This window comes from Bufo bufo, chromosome 8 (genome assembly GCF_905171765.1).
Source record: "Bufo bufo chromosome 8, aBufBuf1.1, whole genome shotgun sequence".
NCBI lineage: Eukaryota > Metazoa > Chordata > Amphibia > Anura > Bufonidae > Bufo > Bufo bufo.
The window spans coordinates 173,719,452-173,736,791 of NC_053396.1; the positions used below are offsets into that span (position 1 = coordinate 173,719,452).

General features: G+C 45.1%; 2 protein-coding genes across 3 annotated transcripts in view; one reads left to right on the plus strand and one right to left on the minus strand.

The window, feature by feature from the left end:
* Positions 1–1,065: 1,065 nt before the first annotated feature.
* Positions 1,066–14,390, minus strand: LOC120977398 (centrin-2). Of its 2 annotated transcripts, XM_040405342.1 has the most exons (6): positions 14,293–14,341; positions 11,840–11,876; positions 9,332–9,490; positions 8,535–8,663; positions 6,819–6,956; positions 1,066–2,277 (listed from the first exon to the last, which is right to left on the minus strand). In XM_040405342.1, the coding sequence occupies exons 2-6, from the start codon at positions 11,870–11,872 to the stop codon at positions 2,188–2,190; spliced, it is 549 nt and encodes a 182-aa protein (XP_040261276.1). In that variant the 5' UTR covers positions 11,873–11,876; positions 14,293–14,341; the 3' UTR covers positions 1,066–2,187. The 2 variants fall into 2 exon arrangements, with proteins under 2 accessions (XP_040261276.1, XP_040261277.1); XM_040405343.1 differs by lacking the exon at positions 11,840–11,876 and having other exon boundaries at positions 14,293–14,390.
* A 216-nt stretch (positions 14,391–14,606) lies between these two features.
* The window catches only part of NSDHL (NAD(P) dependent steroid dehydrogenase-like), a 30,013-nt gene continuing 27,279 nt past the window's right edge, over positions 14,607–17,340 (plus strand). Inside the window, exons 1-2 of the mRNA XM_040405568.1 lie at positions 14,607–14,713; positions 16,310–16,356. Of these exons, the coding sequence (XP_040261502.1) occupies positions 16,336–16,356 (21 nt within the window). The 5' untranslated portion in view covers positions 14,607–14,713; positions 16,310–16,335. The remainder of the gene's footprint in view (positions 14,714–16,309; positions 16,357–17,340) is intronic.

The following is a 17,340-nucleotide window of genomic DNA, read 5'->3' on the forward strand; positions in this document are numbered from 1 at the left end:
GGAAAATATGATTTGCTCTGCAATCTTTGCTTGTTTTTTTCGCACTGCCCTTGCACTGTACCGAACCCAGGGAGTGAAGGCCTGAAGGAGCGCACAGAGACACCACAACAACTCATCAAGGCCGCTACCACACTCTTCACCAGCTCCCACAGCGGCTCGCTGCACCAATAATGTCAACAGGCATCTGCTGTTAAGGACAGCAATCAACTGATCGCCTCAGATCACCTCTAAAAGACTTACTGGGGCATATGTCAAGGGATGGCCTTCAAGACACAACACACTTTTTTGTGTCTGATGAAGTGTCGCTGGGGTTAGTAATGTTAGAAAATAATGGCATAGACACAAAGGCGTTCAGCCAATCAGGCATAGACGCAAAGGCGTTCAGCCAATCAGGCACAGACGCAAAGGCCCTGAAGCCATGAGGCAGCCATCCAGGCCCTGACGCCATGAGGCAGCCATCCAGGCCCTGAAGCCATGAGGCAGCCATCCAGGCCCTGAAGCCATGAGGCAGCCATCCAGGCCCTGAAGCCATGAGGCAGCCATCCAGGCCCTGAAGCCATGAGGCAGCCATCCAGGCCCTGAAGCCATGAGGCAGCCACCCAGACCCTGAAGGCATAGCTATCCAAGTCCATGAGGCATCCATCCAGGCCTCGAAGTCATGATGCAGTCATCCAGGCCCCGAAGCCGTGAGGCAGCCATCCAGGCCCCGAAGCCATGAGGCAGCCATACAGGCATCGAAGCCATGAGGCAGCCATCCAGGCCCCTAAGCCAGGCCATGAAGTCAAATAGTATCAAACAGATTCGCACCAACCACACAACATAAACAATCGATGTATAACCTAAGTTCAATCCATCATAAGGTGTTCCTTGTTTCACAGCCCAGAGGATGCATGCTCCCGTTTCCTCTGTCCGAAGGACAGGAAACCATGCTGAAGGAGGAAGTGGGTGTGCCCTTTTTAATTACTGGCTTCCTGTCCAACTGTGGGGGCGGATCCATCTCTCTATATTGCTGTCATGGGTGAAGGGTAAAAACTGCTTTTACAACATAAATGAAACAACCACATGTGACAGATGATGTACATTTATTTAGCACAGGAGGCATTTCATCAAATATAAATATATAAAATACACTTTTAATGGTTGAATTTTCTTAAATGTGCTCAATAGATGTTCTCCACTCTGGCAGTGCATACGAATGCGGAAAATGTAAGACACGCATTAAAATACAGAGGCTTCAGTACAAAAATCATTAAGCGACAACTGGAATATCCATTTAAGAGGGGTTAATTATCAGCATAATGTAACCTTAAAAGTAAAACACAGTAAAAAAAAAAAAAAAAAAGCAGAAGGCTGGTTTAATTTTTTTTTACAGGTGATTGTAAGAAACGTTGTAATATATCCTATCCTTTTTCCACTTCCTCTTCAATTCACAGATTCGTCTTCTCACTGCATGCTCACTGAAGAATCACATCACATAGAAGTAGTTCATTGATTGGATATGCTACAAATGTCTGGTGGTACCACAGTACCCTCACATGACAGTAGGTACCTTAGACTTGGACGCTGAACATGTTTGCAAAGCCAGCTCTGAACTAGGAAAGATGTACTGGGCACGCTGGTCCTCAAGATCAATGATGGTGGGTCCCAGTGGCCTTACCCCAATCAAAGTGACAAGGTATTGAATTTCCCATTGAAGAAGATGCAAGTATGACATCTGTATGCTTTTCTAAGGATGGTAGAAGAATTTTATAATATATTTTCTGCCTACATATGGTATACAAACACAATATATATATATATATATATATATATTCTATATATACACACACACAACACACATTATAAACACATTATACTGAATATTTGGTTGGACAATTTGTAATAAAACCTAGACAACATCGTCAGTTTCTCTTTGACTGGTCAATGTCACCAAACGCTGGACACATTTCACAATATTTCGCCTCCCCTGCATTACCAGAGACACAATATAGGCACAAAGTAAAATCAAACAGTTCCCTAAAATTGTTTGGTTGGCACATTGCAGGGTTTCTTAAGCCATCTCCACAACTTAGAACTGGTCAAGAAGAAGATGGTCAATGACACAGTTGTGCTTTCAAGGGTTGTGATCTTGATCAGTTCCTTAAGCAGAGAAGCCGAGGAGCACTGGGGCAGATCCCAGAGGCACATTCAGTACAGGCTGGTCTTCTTCATTATTCTAAGAAACTCCTGCTCATTCACTTCCCCGTCTCCATCCCTGTCAGCTTCATCGATCATCTCCTGGGAAAATGAAAGCAGATTACAAATGAAATCTTAAGAGTCATACCGGTGTCACTTCTTCGACTACTTTTCTGCCTTCTCTTCGCTGTAAATACAAAAACATAGTCTGAAAACAACTTTTAAGGGATAGTCCAATATCAGCGACCTTTTACATTAGAAGGGATGGAGAACCTGAGTGATTTTTGTTAGGGGGTACTATACAGCATCCATTGCAATGAAAGGTTGATCTGCGTGAATACAAAGATTTGTCAGGACCTTCAGAGTGAGACCAGATCCTGCAGTACAGCTAGTCTATAAACACCCACACACCCCTGCCTGGCCATATGCACAGGGGTTATCTTTTTTCATCTTCATAAAAGGCCAGGATCAATCCCTAAATTAAAAGGGGGGGGGCATAGCACTTTGTGCCCAAATCCGGTTTAAAGGGCACTGGAGTTTAATATTCATATCATATTCTTAGGATAGGTCATCAGTATCTGATTGGTGGGAGTCCGACACCTGGCACCCCTTGCCAATCAGCTGTTTGAAGAGGCTGCGGTGCTCACCTCTTCCTCGGCCAGTGATGTCATCATCATTCGCATGGCCTAGGTGCAGCTCAATCCCATCCAAGTTAATGACCCTGAACTGCAATACCAAACACAGCCACTATTTAACGGACAGCACTGTGCTTAGTAAGCTGTGCTGAGGCTGCAGCGCTCACAGAAGCACCACAGCCTCTTCAAACAGCTGATCGGTGGACCGCCACCAATCAAATATTGATTATCTATTCTGAGGATAAATCATCGATTTTCTACTCCCAGAAAACCCCCAAGAAACAATACACTGTCCTCCTTCTCCTTGACCTGTCCTCTGCCTTTGACACTGTCGACCACTCCCTTCTGTTGCAAACTCTCTTATCTCTTGGCATCACTGACCTGGCCCTCTCCTGGATCACATCATACCTCACAGACCGGACGTTTAGCGTCTCCCACTCCTGCTCCACCTCGTCGTCTCATTCCCTCTCTGTTGGTGTCCTGCAAGGCTCTGTCCTAGGACCCCTGCTCTTCTCTATCTACACTTTTGGCCTGGGACAGCTCAGAGTCCCATGGCTTTCAGTATCACTCTTATGCTGACGACACACAAATCTACCTCTCTGGTCCAACCATCACCACCTTACTATCAAGAATCCCACAATGTCTATCTTCTATATCATCCTTCTTCTCCTTTCGCTTTCTAAAACTTAACATGGATAAAACAGAATTCATCATCTTTCCCCCATCTTGCTCAACCCCCCCAACAGACCTATCTATCACGATCAATGGCTGCACACTCTCCCCAGTCAACCAAGTCCGCTGCCTTGGAGTGACCTTGGATTCTGCTCTCTCCTTCCGACCGCACATCCAAGCCCTTTCCACCACCTGCCGACTCCAACTCAAAAATATCTCCCGCATCCGCGCTTTCCTCAACTTTAAGTCTGCAAAACTAATTGTACATGCCCTCATCATCTCCCGCCTAGACTACTGCAACATTCTCCTCTGTGGCCTTCCATCTAGCACTCTCGCACCCCTCCAATCTATCCTCAACTCTGCTGCCTGACTAATCCACCTCTCACCCTGTTACTCCGCTGCCTCTCCCCTCTGCCAATCCCTTTACTGGCTCCCCATTGCCCAGCGAATTCACTTCAAAGTACTAACAAATACATACAAGGCCGTCCACAACCTGTCGCCTCCCTACATCTCTGAGCTACTTTCCCGATACACCCCCACACGCACTCTCCAATCCTCACAAGACCTCCTTCTCTCCTCTCCTCTTATCACCTCTTCTCACAATGGACTCCAAGATTTCTCCCGTGCATCCCCCATACTCTGGAACTCGCTACCCCAACATATCAGACTCTCACCTACAGTGGAATCCTTCAAAAGAAACCTGAAAACCCACCTCTTCAGACAAGCCTACAACCAGTTGTATGATTAATCTTGTTTATGATTAGTGCAACTGTCTGTATTATGTATGTACATCTCTTCTCATATGTACAGCGCTATGGAATGAATGGCGCTTTAATAATAATAAATAATAATAATCCTTGGATGTCTCTGGCATAATTGTACAGATACACATCCAATAATACCGTACTATCAACATGCATATAAGGTCTCTAGCATCATTAAAGGGGTTTTCCGGGAGTAGAATATAGATGAACTATCCTCAGGATTGCCCATCAAGATGTGAATGGTGGTAGTCCAACTCCAAACAGCTGATCAGTGGCAGTGCTGGAACAGGCTACTGTGCTTGGTATTGCAGTCAAGCCTATTCACTTGAGCCTTAGGACTGACTTGCGCCTAGGCCATGTGACCGATGATGTCATGGGCACACCCATGTCAGAGGTCACACCGGTCATAGAGCGCCACAGGCTTTTCAAACAGCTGATTGTCGGGGTGCCAGAAGTCGAACCCCTACCAATCAGATAATGACAGATCCTGAAAATAGGTCATCAATATTTTATGCCTGGAGAACCCCTTTCAATGTCAGCCACGCTGGTCCTTGGGTAATTAAAAGAGATGGTTGAGGGCAGAAAAATTTTCTTAATAAGATTTTCCCCTATATGCAATATTTCTCAACTATTTAAGGCATAAGTGATAAATTTTAGATTGCTGATGGCCCCGCGATCACTACTGATACTTCGGATCCTAGTACAAGTGGTCATGGGGACCCAGAAAACTGATATTTATCACTTATTCGGTTCACAGGAAAACCTCTTTAAAAATGACAGCTTACTGCAGTCTAGCCATCCTATCTGCTTCTCAATATAACGGTGGAACACGGTCTTCTCACATCCAAAACCTGCACACTGGCGCCATCTACTGACTCAATTCACTTACTGTAACCAGGAAGCAGCACCAGATAACCTACACTGGCCCACATTAATTAAGACTTGTGTATATTCCTCCGGTCTTAGTAAAGGAGATGGTTGGTTTGATTTGTACAAACTGTATTAAAAAGTGTGCGCCCCTTAATAAATTTAGTGCATTTAGCTCTAAAAATCAGTCTAGGCTCATGCCATAATCCATGCCATCTTCAGGCTATTTTCTACATCTGTCCTTAGAACACACACCCATTTTTCTCGCACATCATCATGTGTGACTTCTGTTGGTATGTTTTATGCCAAACATTGGCATTACCTGCTTAGTAGATGGGGCTCATTGACCCTAGTAATCAGCATTCTATTCGGCTGCCGATACCACTTCTATAATGCAAATTGTAACTCACCTGCATTGAACGGGACTTTGCAGTAAAGCAGTTTCAATTAAAGAAGCGTCATGGGGTGAGAGACCTGCTTAAAGGGGTGTACCAGCCTTTATAAAGTTTTGGCCGATCATCAGTATAGGCCATGACTAGCTGACCGGCAGGGGTCCGACACCCCACACCCCTGATGATCAGCTGTTTGGGCGTAGTTCCGTCACCAAAAGTCATGCCAGAGCTACACCGCACAGCTAACCTCATAGAGGAGGAAGCTCATTACTACAGTTCCCACTGACTTCAATGGAAGCAGCACTGTAGTAAGTGCTCCCTCCACTACAAGGTGGACAGAGCTGTGTAGTTCTGGTGACAGAGGGGGCATGTCCAAGCAATATATAACCCAAGGCGGTGACACCTTTGCAGGCAGGACATATCTGCCGCATAATAGCCCCACATATTCTCAGAACAAGTTAGGTTTGTAGAGAGAACATTGCTGTTGGAGACTCTATACAGAACTGAACTCCTGTCTCAGCAGAGACATGGCCAATGTTACTAGACTGGTAATGGTGAAAAGTTGTTTGGGTTGTTTCCTACTGAGGTTTTCATTGACAGCCCATTTTAATAGCCATTCTGAGAGGAAATCTGGCCACTAAAAAGATCCAAAGTCTGCACTATTATGTCCACCCCTGGCCTCAAATCACCCCTGCTGCTTCGAACCTCCAATTTACCATGGCTGCACTTCCAGCTACAGTCCTGCCTGGGTTATTTAGGGCTCCTAGATGCTGCAGAACCTTGCATGAAAATGATATATATATTATACACATACATATATACACACACACCATATTTTCTGCTTTATAAGACACCATTTTCCCCCAAATGGCAGTGCATCTTATAGGGCGAATACTAATTTTGGAAGCACTCACTAGTATGCAGAAGTCGCGGGGAGCGATGAGTAGTCTTCTCTGGGTGACACAATGTGCTGTGTCCTGACAGCGTACAGCGTCAGGATATAGTGCACTAAGACCTGAGGCTGTGCGACGTCATGTCACAGTGCAGCGCAGCAGGAACAGCGTGCTGGATCTCATGAGTGGCAGTGCCATCCATAGGAGGAGAGGTGGTTATTTTTATTTTTTTTGTGTGATATGAGGCCTGATGAAGATTGAGGGTCTAATCTAAGGTATGATGAAAAATATTTCTTTCTTATTTTCCTCCTCTAAAACCTAAGTGCGTCTTATAGAGAGAGAAAAAAATGGTACATTTTGGATTAATTTCTAACTTCTAGGTTTACATATCCTAAATGATCTATTTAACTGGTCAGAGACCTGCAGCTCCTCATCTGTGAGATTTTCACCAAGCTCTTTTGCTACTCGTTTCAGATTCTTAAAAGATATTTTTCCCGTTTCGTCGTCATCAAATAAGCGGAAGGCCTTCATGATTTCTTCTTTGGAATCTTTTTCAGCCTAGAAAAAGAACAAATACATTTTGGTCAACCCATAAATCATTCAACTATAGGAGAAATACAGGAGAATGGAATGAGAAAACCCAGACACTGCAGTCTAGGCATCATCCTAGGTAACATAAGCTGGAGGACACCTAGTCCCATTGTATCACCACTGTACAGTAAGTCCTACACTGAGCAGAACTGGAGAACATGTGGTCATCACCGCGGGTCTGGCCACTGTCTGGTGTCTCAAAAAAATAAGTTGGAAAGCCCTTTAATGGTTATTTGTCTCTCTTCAGTACCGGTTATGCAGCCTGTGATTTTGGCAAATGATTATTATTTTTTGTATAATAAAAAAAAAAATTCATTTTCAATGACCATGGATCGCAAGCTGAGATCTTGAAAACTTCTAGGAATTCATACAGGAAGTAAATGAGAGAACGTTTACTTTATATTGCTGAAACTGGAATACTCCTATAATATTTGACCTCAAACATCTTCTCTGCAAGGGGAATCCTGTCATTTCAGAATAAGCTGCCATGTGTGAACACGGAGAATAACTCTATATCCGACCATTGTATGGATGTTTTCACCAGTTTCCCCCTATGTAGCCTCCATTGGTAATTGTCAGTTATCTCTGATTCCAGAGTGAGAGTGGACTAGCTACTATCTTGTCTCCCATACACAGCGCACATATAGAAGCAGCGATCCAGCTCCATCTCTCTACCGCATGCCCTCATCGGCGGCGATATTGCGAATATTATAGAACAGTACTGAGTAGTGTAGCTGGGAATCAAGCTCTAGGGTGAGATGAAATGCTGACTAGAACTAGCAGCCACATCTGTCTGTGTCTCTTTGTCTCTCTCACTCTGCAGCTTCTCCCTCTTTCCACAGACTTTTATGGGCAGCATGTAACCTAAACCCTCAGTAGGCTGCTAATGCATATGATCACTGCAACCCCCAAGAAGATTTTAGCAGTGAGTTAAGACCGTATGATCAGTGCGGGGGGAAGGCGATAAGAAGTGGATAAGGAAACCTTTCTTTTGTACGATTAATGTATGCAAAGTTTGCTGAAAGCATAGTGACCATTTAAGGCTACTTTCACACTAGCGGCAGGACGGATGCGACAGCCTGTTCACCCTGTCGGATCTGTCCTGCCGCTATTTCACCATGCCGCCGGACCGCCGCTCCGTCCCCATTGACTATAATGGCTGTCCGGTGGCGGTGAAAAGCGCGGTGAGAGGCCTCCAGACTAAAAAGTCGGACATGCAGTACTTTTAGTCCGGCGGCCTCTCGCCGTGCTGCGCCGTAGCTCCGTCCCTGTCCCCATTATAGTCAATGGGGACGGAGCTGCGGTCCGGCGGCACGGCGAAATAGCGGCAGGACGGATCTGACAGGGTGAAAAGCCTGTCGGATCCGTCCTGCCACTAGTGTGAAAGTAGCCTAAAACACATTGTTGGGATAATTGATAATAACTGAAGACTGGAATTGAGAATCACAGTCATATGAAGACAAGTCACCTGAGAGGTCAAGTCTGGCCTTTATCACGATGGAAGTCTCTCTATGCAAGATCCGCAGGAGCCTTCCATGCACTTACCATCTTCTGCGTCATTGCTGAAAGAAAGTCAGTGAAGCTGATTTTTCCTGTTCCCTCTTTATCAATATCTGAAATCATCTTCTTAATTTCCTCCTTCTTGGGCTCAAACCCTAGCGCTCTCATGGCAACCTGCAAAAGGAAATAACATTAGAATAGAAGTGATTCCTTAAAGGGGTTTTCCCTATCTCAGACAATGGGGGCATACTGTCTGACAGGCGCTTAAACGCAGCCAAAAACTAAGCCGGCAAAGTGGTGGCTGCCAGGTGGCCACCACCAAGCGCTGGCCCACTGAAAATAGCAGAGCGCGGGAATTCCTATAGAAATGAATGGGAGAGATCCGCTCTTGCGCGGCCACCACTTCCATTCACTTTTATGGGGCCGATGTACCCGAGCCGGCTGCGTTTCTGAGGTAGGTGCGGATCTCACCTGCAGCTATCAAACAGCGGGGGCATAGCCTAGTGATATGTCCCCATTGTCTGAGATGGAAAAACCCCTTTAAGCAAATACAAACATATAATATAGCCTACAAAAAAAGCTATTTTTTACAACGGAATGGCAAGTCTTTATATAAAAGAATAGGCTGCATTTTACAAAGTATACAACTTTTGACCCACTTATGACACCGGTGCACAACCTGCTATTTGGAGAATTTCTGCCACCAGTATTTAGATTAGGTATCAGAGGCCGAGAGTCCAGACACTACAAAGAGGTCATCATCTGGTGACAGGGTCCTGTGTAAAATGACAGGATTACAGCAGTCACAGGGGTTCTCTGAACACGTGTTATAACAATGTCACCTTCAGCTCCTTTACGTCTATGGTTCCACTTCCATCAGTATCGAAAAGATCGAAGGCCTCTCGGATCTCCTGCTTCTGCTCCTCGGTGAGCTCAGGCTTTGGACAGGCCTTTTTCCTCTGAGTGGCGGATCCTATTGACGACTTCTTGTAGTTAGATGCCTAAAAGGATCAGATGAAAAAGAAAGATAAAGGGTTTGTCTCACTTCAGTAAGTGGCATGTATCATGTAGAGAAAGTGAATACAAGGCACTTACTAATGTATTGTGATTGTCCATATTGCTTCCTCTTCTGGCTTGATTCATTTCTCCATCACATTATACACTGCTCGTTTCCATAGTTACGACCACCCAGCGGCGGTGACCGTGCTTGCACACTATAAGAAAAAACGCCAACCTCTCTGGTGGCCGGGACCATGGGAGTGCGCATAGTCCAGCACTTTTACCTATGGATTGCAGGGTGCTCATAACCACAAGCAGTGTATAATGTGATGGAAAAATGAATCCAGCCAGCAAAGGAAGCAATATGGACAATCACAATACAATAGTAAGTGCCTTGTATTCACTTGCTCTACATGATAAAGGCCATTTGCTGAAGTGAAACGACCCCTTTAAGGTGGATTTACACAGTGCAATAATCAGGCAGGACCCTGCCCAACCCCTGATGAAGCCGGGTTACTGGGGATACATGTCGGGGGGGGGCGATGCAGCTTTTAAATGTGTGTTTGTCCATTCCAATGTAGTCAGCAAGCTAATAATGTCAGCTAATCAGTAATCACAATCTAGTGATAGCGCTTTTGCACTTTAGCCGCAGCACTAGCCAGTGAGCCAATTGTCAAATAGTCAGCTAGTTTAGCTAGCGAACGTGTATTTCAGCCAGTGCACTAGCTGGTAAGCCAAATGCAGCATTGCCAGTCAGTCAGTTTAGGTAGAGGTTATGTAAGGGATGTGTGCGGTGTGACTGTGTGAGAATGAATCCGCGTCTGACAGCTATTGACATAGTGTCATATAACCTCTCAACGCTGTGACACCATTTGTATGTCAGAGAAGTAACTGATTGGAAATCCTACAACTGGTAGTTCCCAAAATAAGGGCACATAACTCTGCCATGCTCCTACGGCATAGAACTATCAGTGACAGCATGTAAATAACCAAGTATCCGACAACTACTGACACGGTATCAGATAAGTTCTCAACGTTGTCAGAGGACGTGTACATCAGTGAAGTAACTTGATTGCAACCTCTCAATAGGTAGCTCTCAAAATGGCCGCTTTCACACTCACGTGGACGGATCCGTTCAGATAACATAACCGTCTGCATCCGTTCAGAACGGATCCGGTTGTATTATCTGTAACACAGCCAAGACGGATCCGTCTTAAACACCATTGAAAGTCAATGGAGGACGGATCGTTTTCTATTGCGCCAGATTGTGTCAGTGAAAACCGATCCGTCCCCATTGACTTACATTGAGTGCCAGGACGGATCCGTTTGGCTCAGTTTCATCAGACGGACACCAAAATGCTACAAGCAGCAGTGTCCGCCTCCAAAACGGCATGGAGACTGAACTGATGCAAACTGATGCATTCTGAGCGGATCCTTTTCCATTCTGAATACATTAGAATGCAAACTGATCAGTTTTGGACCGCTTGTGAGAGTCTGGAACGGATCTCCCAAACGAAAAGCCAAAACACGAGTGTGAAAGTAGACTAAGGGCACACAGACCCAGCCACGTATCCAGGGCATGTGAATGTCAGCAAATTAATTGATGTTCAATCACAGGTCTGACAGCTACTGATAAAGCGTCAGATCAGAATACATACCTTTTTCTGTGGCATTACTGAGCCCGCGGTCAGTGAAATAAACGGACTCACTGCTGCTGAGGAGTGAGAGGAGATCGTGCACATCTCCACCGCCCGTTCAGGAGACATCCGTGTACACAAAGGAGTAGCAAACAAAGTTTCTAACCTGTGTGTTGGCTCACAGCCATTTTAATTACTCAACTTTTAATTGATTTACTACCTGGGTCAAGTTAGGTTATGAGCCATTTAGGCTTTAGAATATTTTGTAGGTGATGTACCTGTACCCAGGTATTGGTCCCTCTTGAGATTATAAGACACAAACGTGTAAAGGTGCAGCCGATCAAAACGCTCCTTTAATCGGGTGAAACTGAAGTTCTCGAGGGGGCCGAAATGATTGTATCAGGGCAGCAGACTGTGCCGTCTGCTCCCAGAAACAATGCAGCTGCATGAGAACGAGAGGTCACTCATCCTCATACTGTGGAGGGGATCGCTGCATGCAAAAGCAACGCTTTACCTCCACTTAACGCGCAGATGACGGTCAGGAGGGAACGCTTCCTGCTCAACAATCTGCTGCTCCTCGGTAGGTGTAAATGCAGCTTTAGTTACTTACTAGTGAAACTCTGAGCTACAGCCTAAGAAAAGAAAAACAAGAGAGAGAAAGTAAAGCTGTCACTATAGACAATGTAAAAGAAAATAACATTCCACTTCCTTTACCATTTCTGATAATCCGGCACTTGCATCCAGCATGGAACTACAACACAAGATTAGATTGAGTTTAACTTTTTAGTGTGTACTTTTACTGTCCAAATATCTGATGTGCCCTAAAGGAAGTTCACCCTACTGACATCTCCACACTATACCGCAGCATCAGTGTACTGGTTAGTGGGGGCAGTTGGGGTAGTATCGGTAAGTAGGGATGAGCGAACTTGTGTTTCAAGTTCGGCGTGGAAAGTTCAAGAACTTGAACTTTGCACACCGAACTTGAAACACAAGTTCACTCATCCCTATCGGTAAGTCTACTATGCTCTGTGTATATATACACTCACCTAAAGAATTATTAGGAACACCTGTTCTATTTCTCATTAATGCAATTATCTAGTCATCCAATCACATGGCAGTTGCTTCAATGCATTTAGGGTTGTGGTCCTGGTCAAGACAATCTCCTGAACTCCAAACTGAATGTCAGAATGGGAAAGAAAGGTGATTTAAGCAATTTTGAGCGTGGCATGGTTGTTGGTGCCAGACGGGCCGGTCTGAGTATTTCACAATCTGCTCAGTTACTGGGATTTTCACGCACAACCATTTCTAGGGTTTACAAAGAATGGTGTGAAAAGGGAAAAACATCCAGTCTGCGGCAGTCCTGTGGGCAAAAATGCCTTGTGGATGCTAGAGGTCAGAGGAGAATGGGCCGACTGATTCAAGCTGATAGAAGAGCAACGTTGACTGAAATAACCCCTCGTTACAACCGAGGTATGCAGCAAAGCAACACGCACAACCTTGAGGCGGATGGGCTACAACAGCAGAAGACCCCACCGGGTACCACTCATCTCCACTACAAATAGGAAAAAGAGGCTACAATTTGCACGAGCTGACCAAAATTGGACTGTTAAAGACTGGAAAAATGTTGCCTGGTCTGATGAGTCTCGATTTCTGCTGAGACATTCAAATGGTAGAGTCCGAATTTGGCGTAAACAGAATGAGAACATGTATCCATCCTCTGATGGCTACTTCCAGCAGGATAATGCACCATGTCACAAAGCTCGAATCGTTTCAAATTGGTTTCTTGAACATGACAATGAGTTCACTGTAGTAAAATGGTCCCCACAGTCACCAGATCTCAACCCAATAGAGCATCTTTGGGATGTGGTGGAACGGGAGCTTCGTGCCCTGGATGTGCATCCCTCAAATCTCCATCAACTGCAAGATGCTATCCTATCAATATGGGCCAACATTTCTAAAGAATGCTATCAGCACCTTGTGGAATCAATGCCACGTAGAATTAAGGCAGTTCTGAAGGCAAAAGGGGGTCCAACACCGTATTAGTATGATGTTCCTAATAATTCTGTAGGTGAGTGTATATATATATATATATATATATATATATATTACCATGGATCACTAGATTATGAAATGTTCTATGCTACATAATTGCCACAACTATGGATTGTATACGAGCCCTATTTATTAACACTTTTTATTTACTTTTATTAGTTACTATTTATATATTTTCATACATTTAGTATTTGTTGTCACATTTGTGTTATTATTTACTAAATACTTTAATGTTTGCCACCCAGGACCTACAACCTAGACAATCTTTGGTTAGCCAATCACAATGTGGCTTCATTCGCCCTTCTGCAAGTGCAAACAAATATCAGGGGGTTGGTCCAAAACACAAAGGGCGAGATTTATCAAGACCGGCACTGTCCGTTGGGCGAAGGCCTTGTCAGAAATTAGGCCCTTCCTTCGGCAGTTTGTGCGCCTGAACAGAAATCTAGGGCAGCTCTAATGAGAAAACTGGCAAAAAATGAAGATAAATGTGTCGCAGCAGCTGGTCACGTCCCCTTTCTTCTATTGCTTACTGGTCCAGTTCTGATGCTCACGTGCCAATAGAAGCAATGAAGAGGGGTCGCCCCAGGCACTCTGACCAGCACCACGTATGGTAGACATCTTTCTACCACTGTCACCGTTTTTTTTTTTTTATATTGATGGCCTAGCCTCAGGATAGTCCATCAATATCTGATCAGTGGGGGTGTAACAACTGCTCGGCTCATTGTGCAGCGGATAAACCTGCTTGCTGCAGCACTGCTCCCACTGACATGAATGGGAGCAGTGCTGCAGTAACCATTTCTGTCCACTACACAATGGTGGGCGCCGTGTCAGCTCCTAATCGGGGGTGATGCAGGGCGTCAGATACTGATGACCTATCCTGAGGATATACAAATACTGGACAATCCCTTAAAGTCGCTCAGATCCTTAGGCTTGCTCATTTTCCTGCTTCCCACACATCAACTTCAGGAATTGACTTTTTTTTTTTTTTCATGTATCTAATGCCTTTACAGCTGTCATTGCCAGAAGACAAGCTGTGGATCCATGGTGTCACCCCAGCATGTCTGACTAGGAGATGCGACAGTCACAGCCTATATCCGACCTGTAGGACCACTCACCATAGCGGACTGCAGCACTACAGAACCAGTACCTCTCCTGCTACACGGCCCAACCGCCTGCTCCAATCATTTGCACGGGACACAGAATTACGACCAATCACCGCTCAGCAAATGAGCCAAGTCATTCCCATTGGCCTGATGTCACCAGCTGAACCAATCGGAGACAAGATTGCTGTGGGTCAGAGCGAGGCTTGACACGCGCACCGTTTCCCGACGCAGAGTGAGTGACGTAACGCGCTGGTTGCCATGGGAGATGCTATTATCGTTTTCCATTGGTTGACTGGGTGTTAGTTGAACCAATTAGGTGTAGGCATGTGAGCTCTGCTGATTCTCAGCCCACTGCCCGGCACGTTATCTGCATGTTGCAGCCGGTGGACGGGGTGATCTGCAGACCGGGGGAGAGGGCTGAGCACAGAGGCTGGTAATTATTAGTCTGATCTTTTATATTGTACAGACCTTATGGTAAGAATTCAGGATCGTCTCCTCTTGGTTTATGTGGCGACATCCAGGACCATAGAAACAAAGAGTGCAGGGATTTAAAGGGACTGTATCCCAGGAGATCCATGCTGGCAGCCATCAGTGGGTCCAAATCCTAGACTGAAGGGCGGTGCTCGGCATCTGTTAGGTTTTTTATTTTATTATTTTTCTCGCTATTTATTTTATTTTACTCAGTATTTATTTATTTAGTTTTATTTTACACAGCATTCGTTTGTTTATTTATTTATTTATGTTTACTAAGGCGCACCGTTCCCACCGGGCGCAGATCAGCACCATGTGTAGCAGTGCGCCTCAGTGCCCGGTCGGGGTGGTACTGTTATAAAGATGTCTAGAAGGGCACAGACCCTTCGTTGGACGCATCAGTGGTCCGATCTTTACCAGGCGGACATTGATGATCTATAGCTAATCGATTTGGTCAAGTACAAAAATTTCTTTCTTTCTTTCTTTTCTTTTCTTTTCTTTCTCTATATCTATCCAATCTATATCTAATCTATCTATCCCCGATCTGTGTCACAATGCCCCGGTCGGCAGTACTGAAATGCTGGACTTTGCCATTTGTCCCCTACAGTTGGTGTCATTGACCTCTCCTCCACAGGAAGTAAAAGTGGTCATGTGACCTCCATACATAATCCTGGGAAGGCTGTCATTATGTATAACTCTGTCCTTTTAAGTAGGAACTATCAGAACTAATGAAATCCCACGTACTCCTCTATCTCACCCCTGCTGCTTCCAGCGTGGCCGCTCTGATCCTACTCCCCAGGCTGTGTGATGATGTTCCCTTATACCCCATGTGATCACTGCATCCAATCTCTGGCTTCCGCCATTATGGCTGTATACCCCTGAGGCCAGTCATCGGCTGCATCAGTGTCCGCAGTATATGGGCACATCATCGCTGCAGCCAAGAAGATGTCATGGTCGGGAGGATCAGTGTGGCAAAATATAAAATAGGTGGGTTTATTATTTTATTATTTTCTGAGAATTCCTGGCTGGAGGTCTGGGGCATTCCCTTTAACGTGTACCTACACTTTTGTTTTGCAGCTGGGGTGGTGCGACACTCCTGCATGCTGGAAGGTACAATTCTGTGTAATACTCTGCAGAATACTCTCCAGTTGTGTCACAGCTACTATGGGAACTCTGCTGCCCAGCGTGCAGGAGCGTGGCACCATGCCAGATGGTCAGATTGCCCAAGAAGAAAAGTTGCATCCTGGTCTTCCTACTTAAGGTTGAGTGCATTTTATGTCATCTCTCTGTTCATTTCCAAGGTCTATTCCTGGGAATAACTGCAGCCTTTGGCAGTAGTCGTGGATGCATAGACCAACTAACGAGGCGTGTGGATGGCATCGACTGTGCCACCAACAACTAGAGATTTCCATTTGACAGATGGCCCCTTATTCCCCCAGTAGCCGACCCCCACAGATTAGTTTTCTTAATTTTATTTATTTTATTTTATTGTTTTTATTTGATGTATTTTCCAGATGACATCACACAGAATTAATATTGCTATCTCTTGTGTTTTCAGGTGGAGATTGGATATTCACTTCTGAAATGGCGACACGAATACGACCTGTAAGTAAACTGACGAGCACTGGATTTAATATATGGATATAACCTTTTTCAGTCTCTACAAAAGGGGTGATCCGGGAATTTGATATTGATGACCTATCCTCAGTATCAGATCCTCGGGGGTCCGACTCCTGGCACCCCTGACAATCTGCGGTTCAAAGAGGCTGTGGCACTCACTGAGCGCTTAGGGCTCTTTCTAGGCCACGTGACATCGCGTTCCTCAGTGACATGGCCTAGGCTCAGCTCAGGTGAAAGGAGCTGAGCTGCAGTACCAAGCACGGCCACTATCCAATATACGGCACTGTGCTTGATATACAGTGATCCCTCAAGATACAATGGCCTCAGGATACAATATTTTCAACATACGATGGGTCAGAAAAGACCATTGTAAGTTGAAACTAGGCTCCACATACAATGTCTCAGACTCAGCTCCAACCAATCAAGGTCACTTCTCTGGTAAAATAGCTGGATTAGTTGTTAGTTATCAGCTGTTCCTGACTGTTATATGTAAGGACTTGTTTTATTTGTCTTAGTTATCTGCTTATTGTTCTTAAATTTCATTTCCTCTTATCTTGGATGAGATTTTGGGGCTTTGGAACCAATTACTCAACATACAATGGTCGTCCTGGGACCGGAGCTCCAGTCAGGGCAGCAGCCTCTTCAAACAACTGAATGGCGGGGGTGCCGGGACTCCAACCCCCACTGATCTGAGGATAGTCCATCAATATAAAATTCCTGGATAACCCCTTTTAAGGGTCCATTCACACGTCCGTTGTTTCTTTCCTGATCTGTTCCGTTTTTTGCGGAACAGATCTGGACCAGATCTGGACCCATTCATTTTCAATGGGTCCTGAAAAAAAATCTGACATTGAGCTGTCCGATTTTTTTCAGGACCCATTGAAAATGAATGGGTCCAGATCTGTTCCGCAAAAAACGGAACAGATCAGGAAAGAAACAACGGACGTGTGAATGGACCCTAAGACGTAA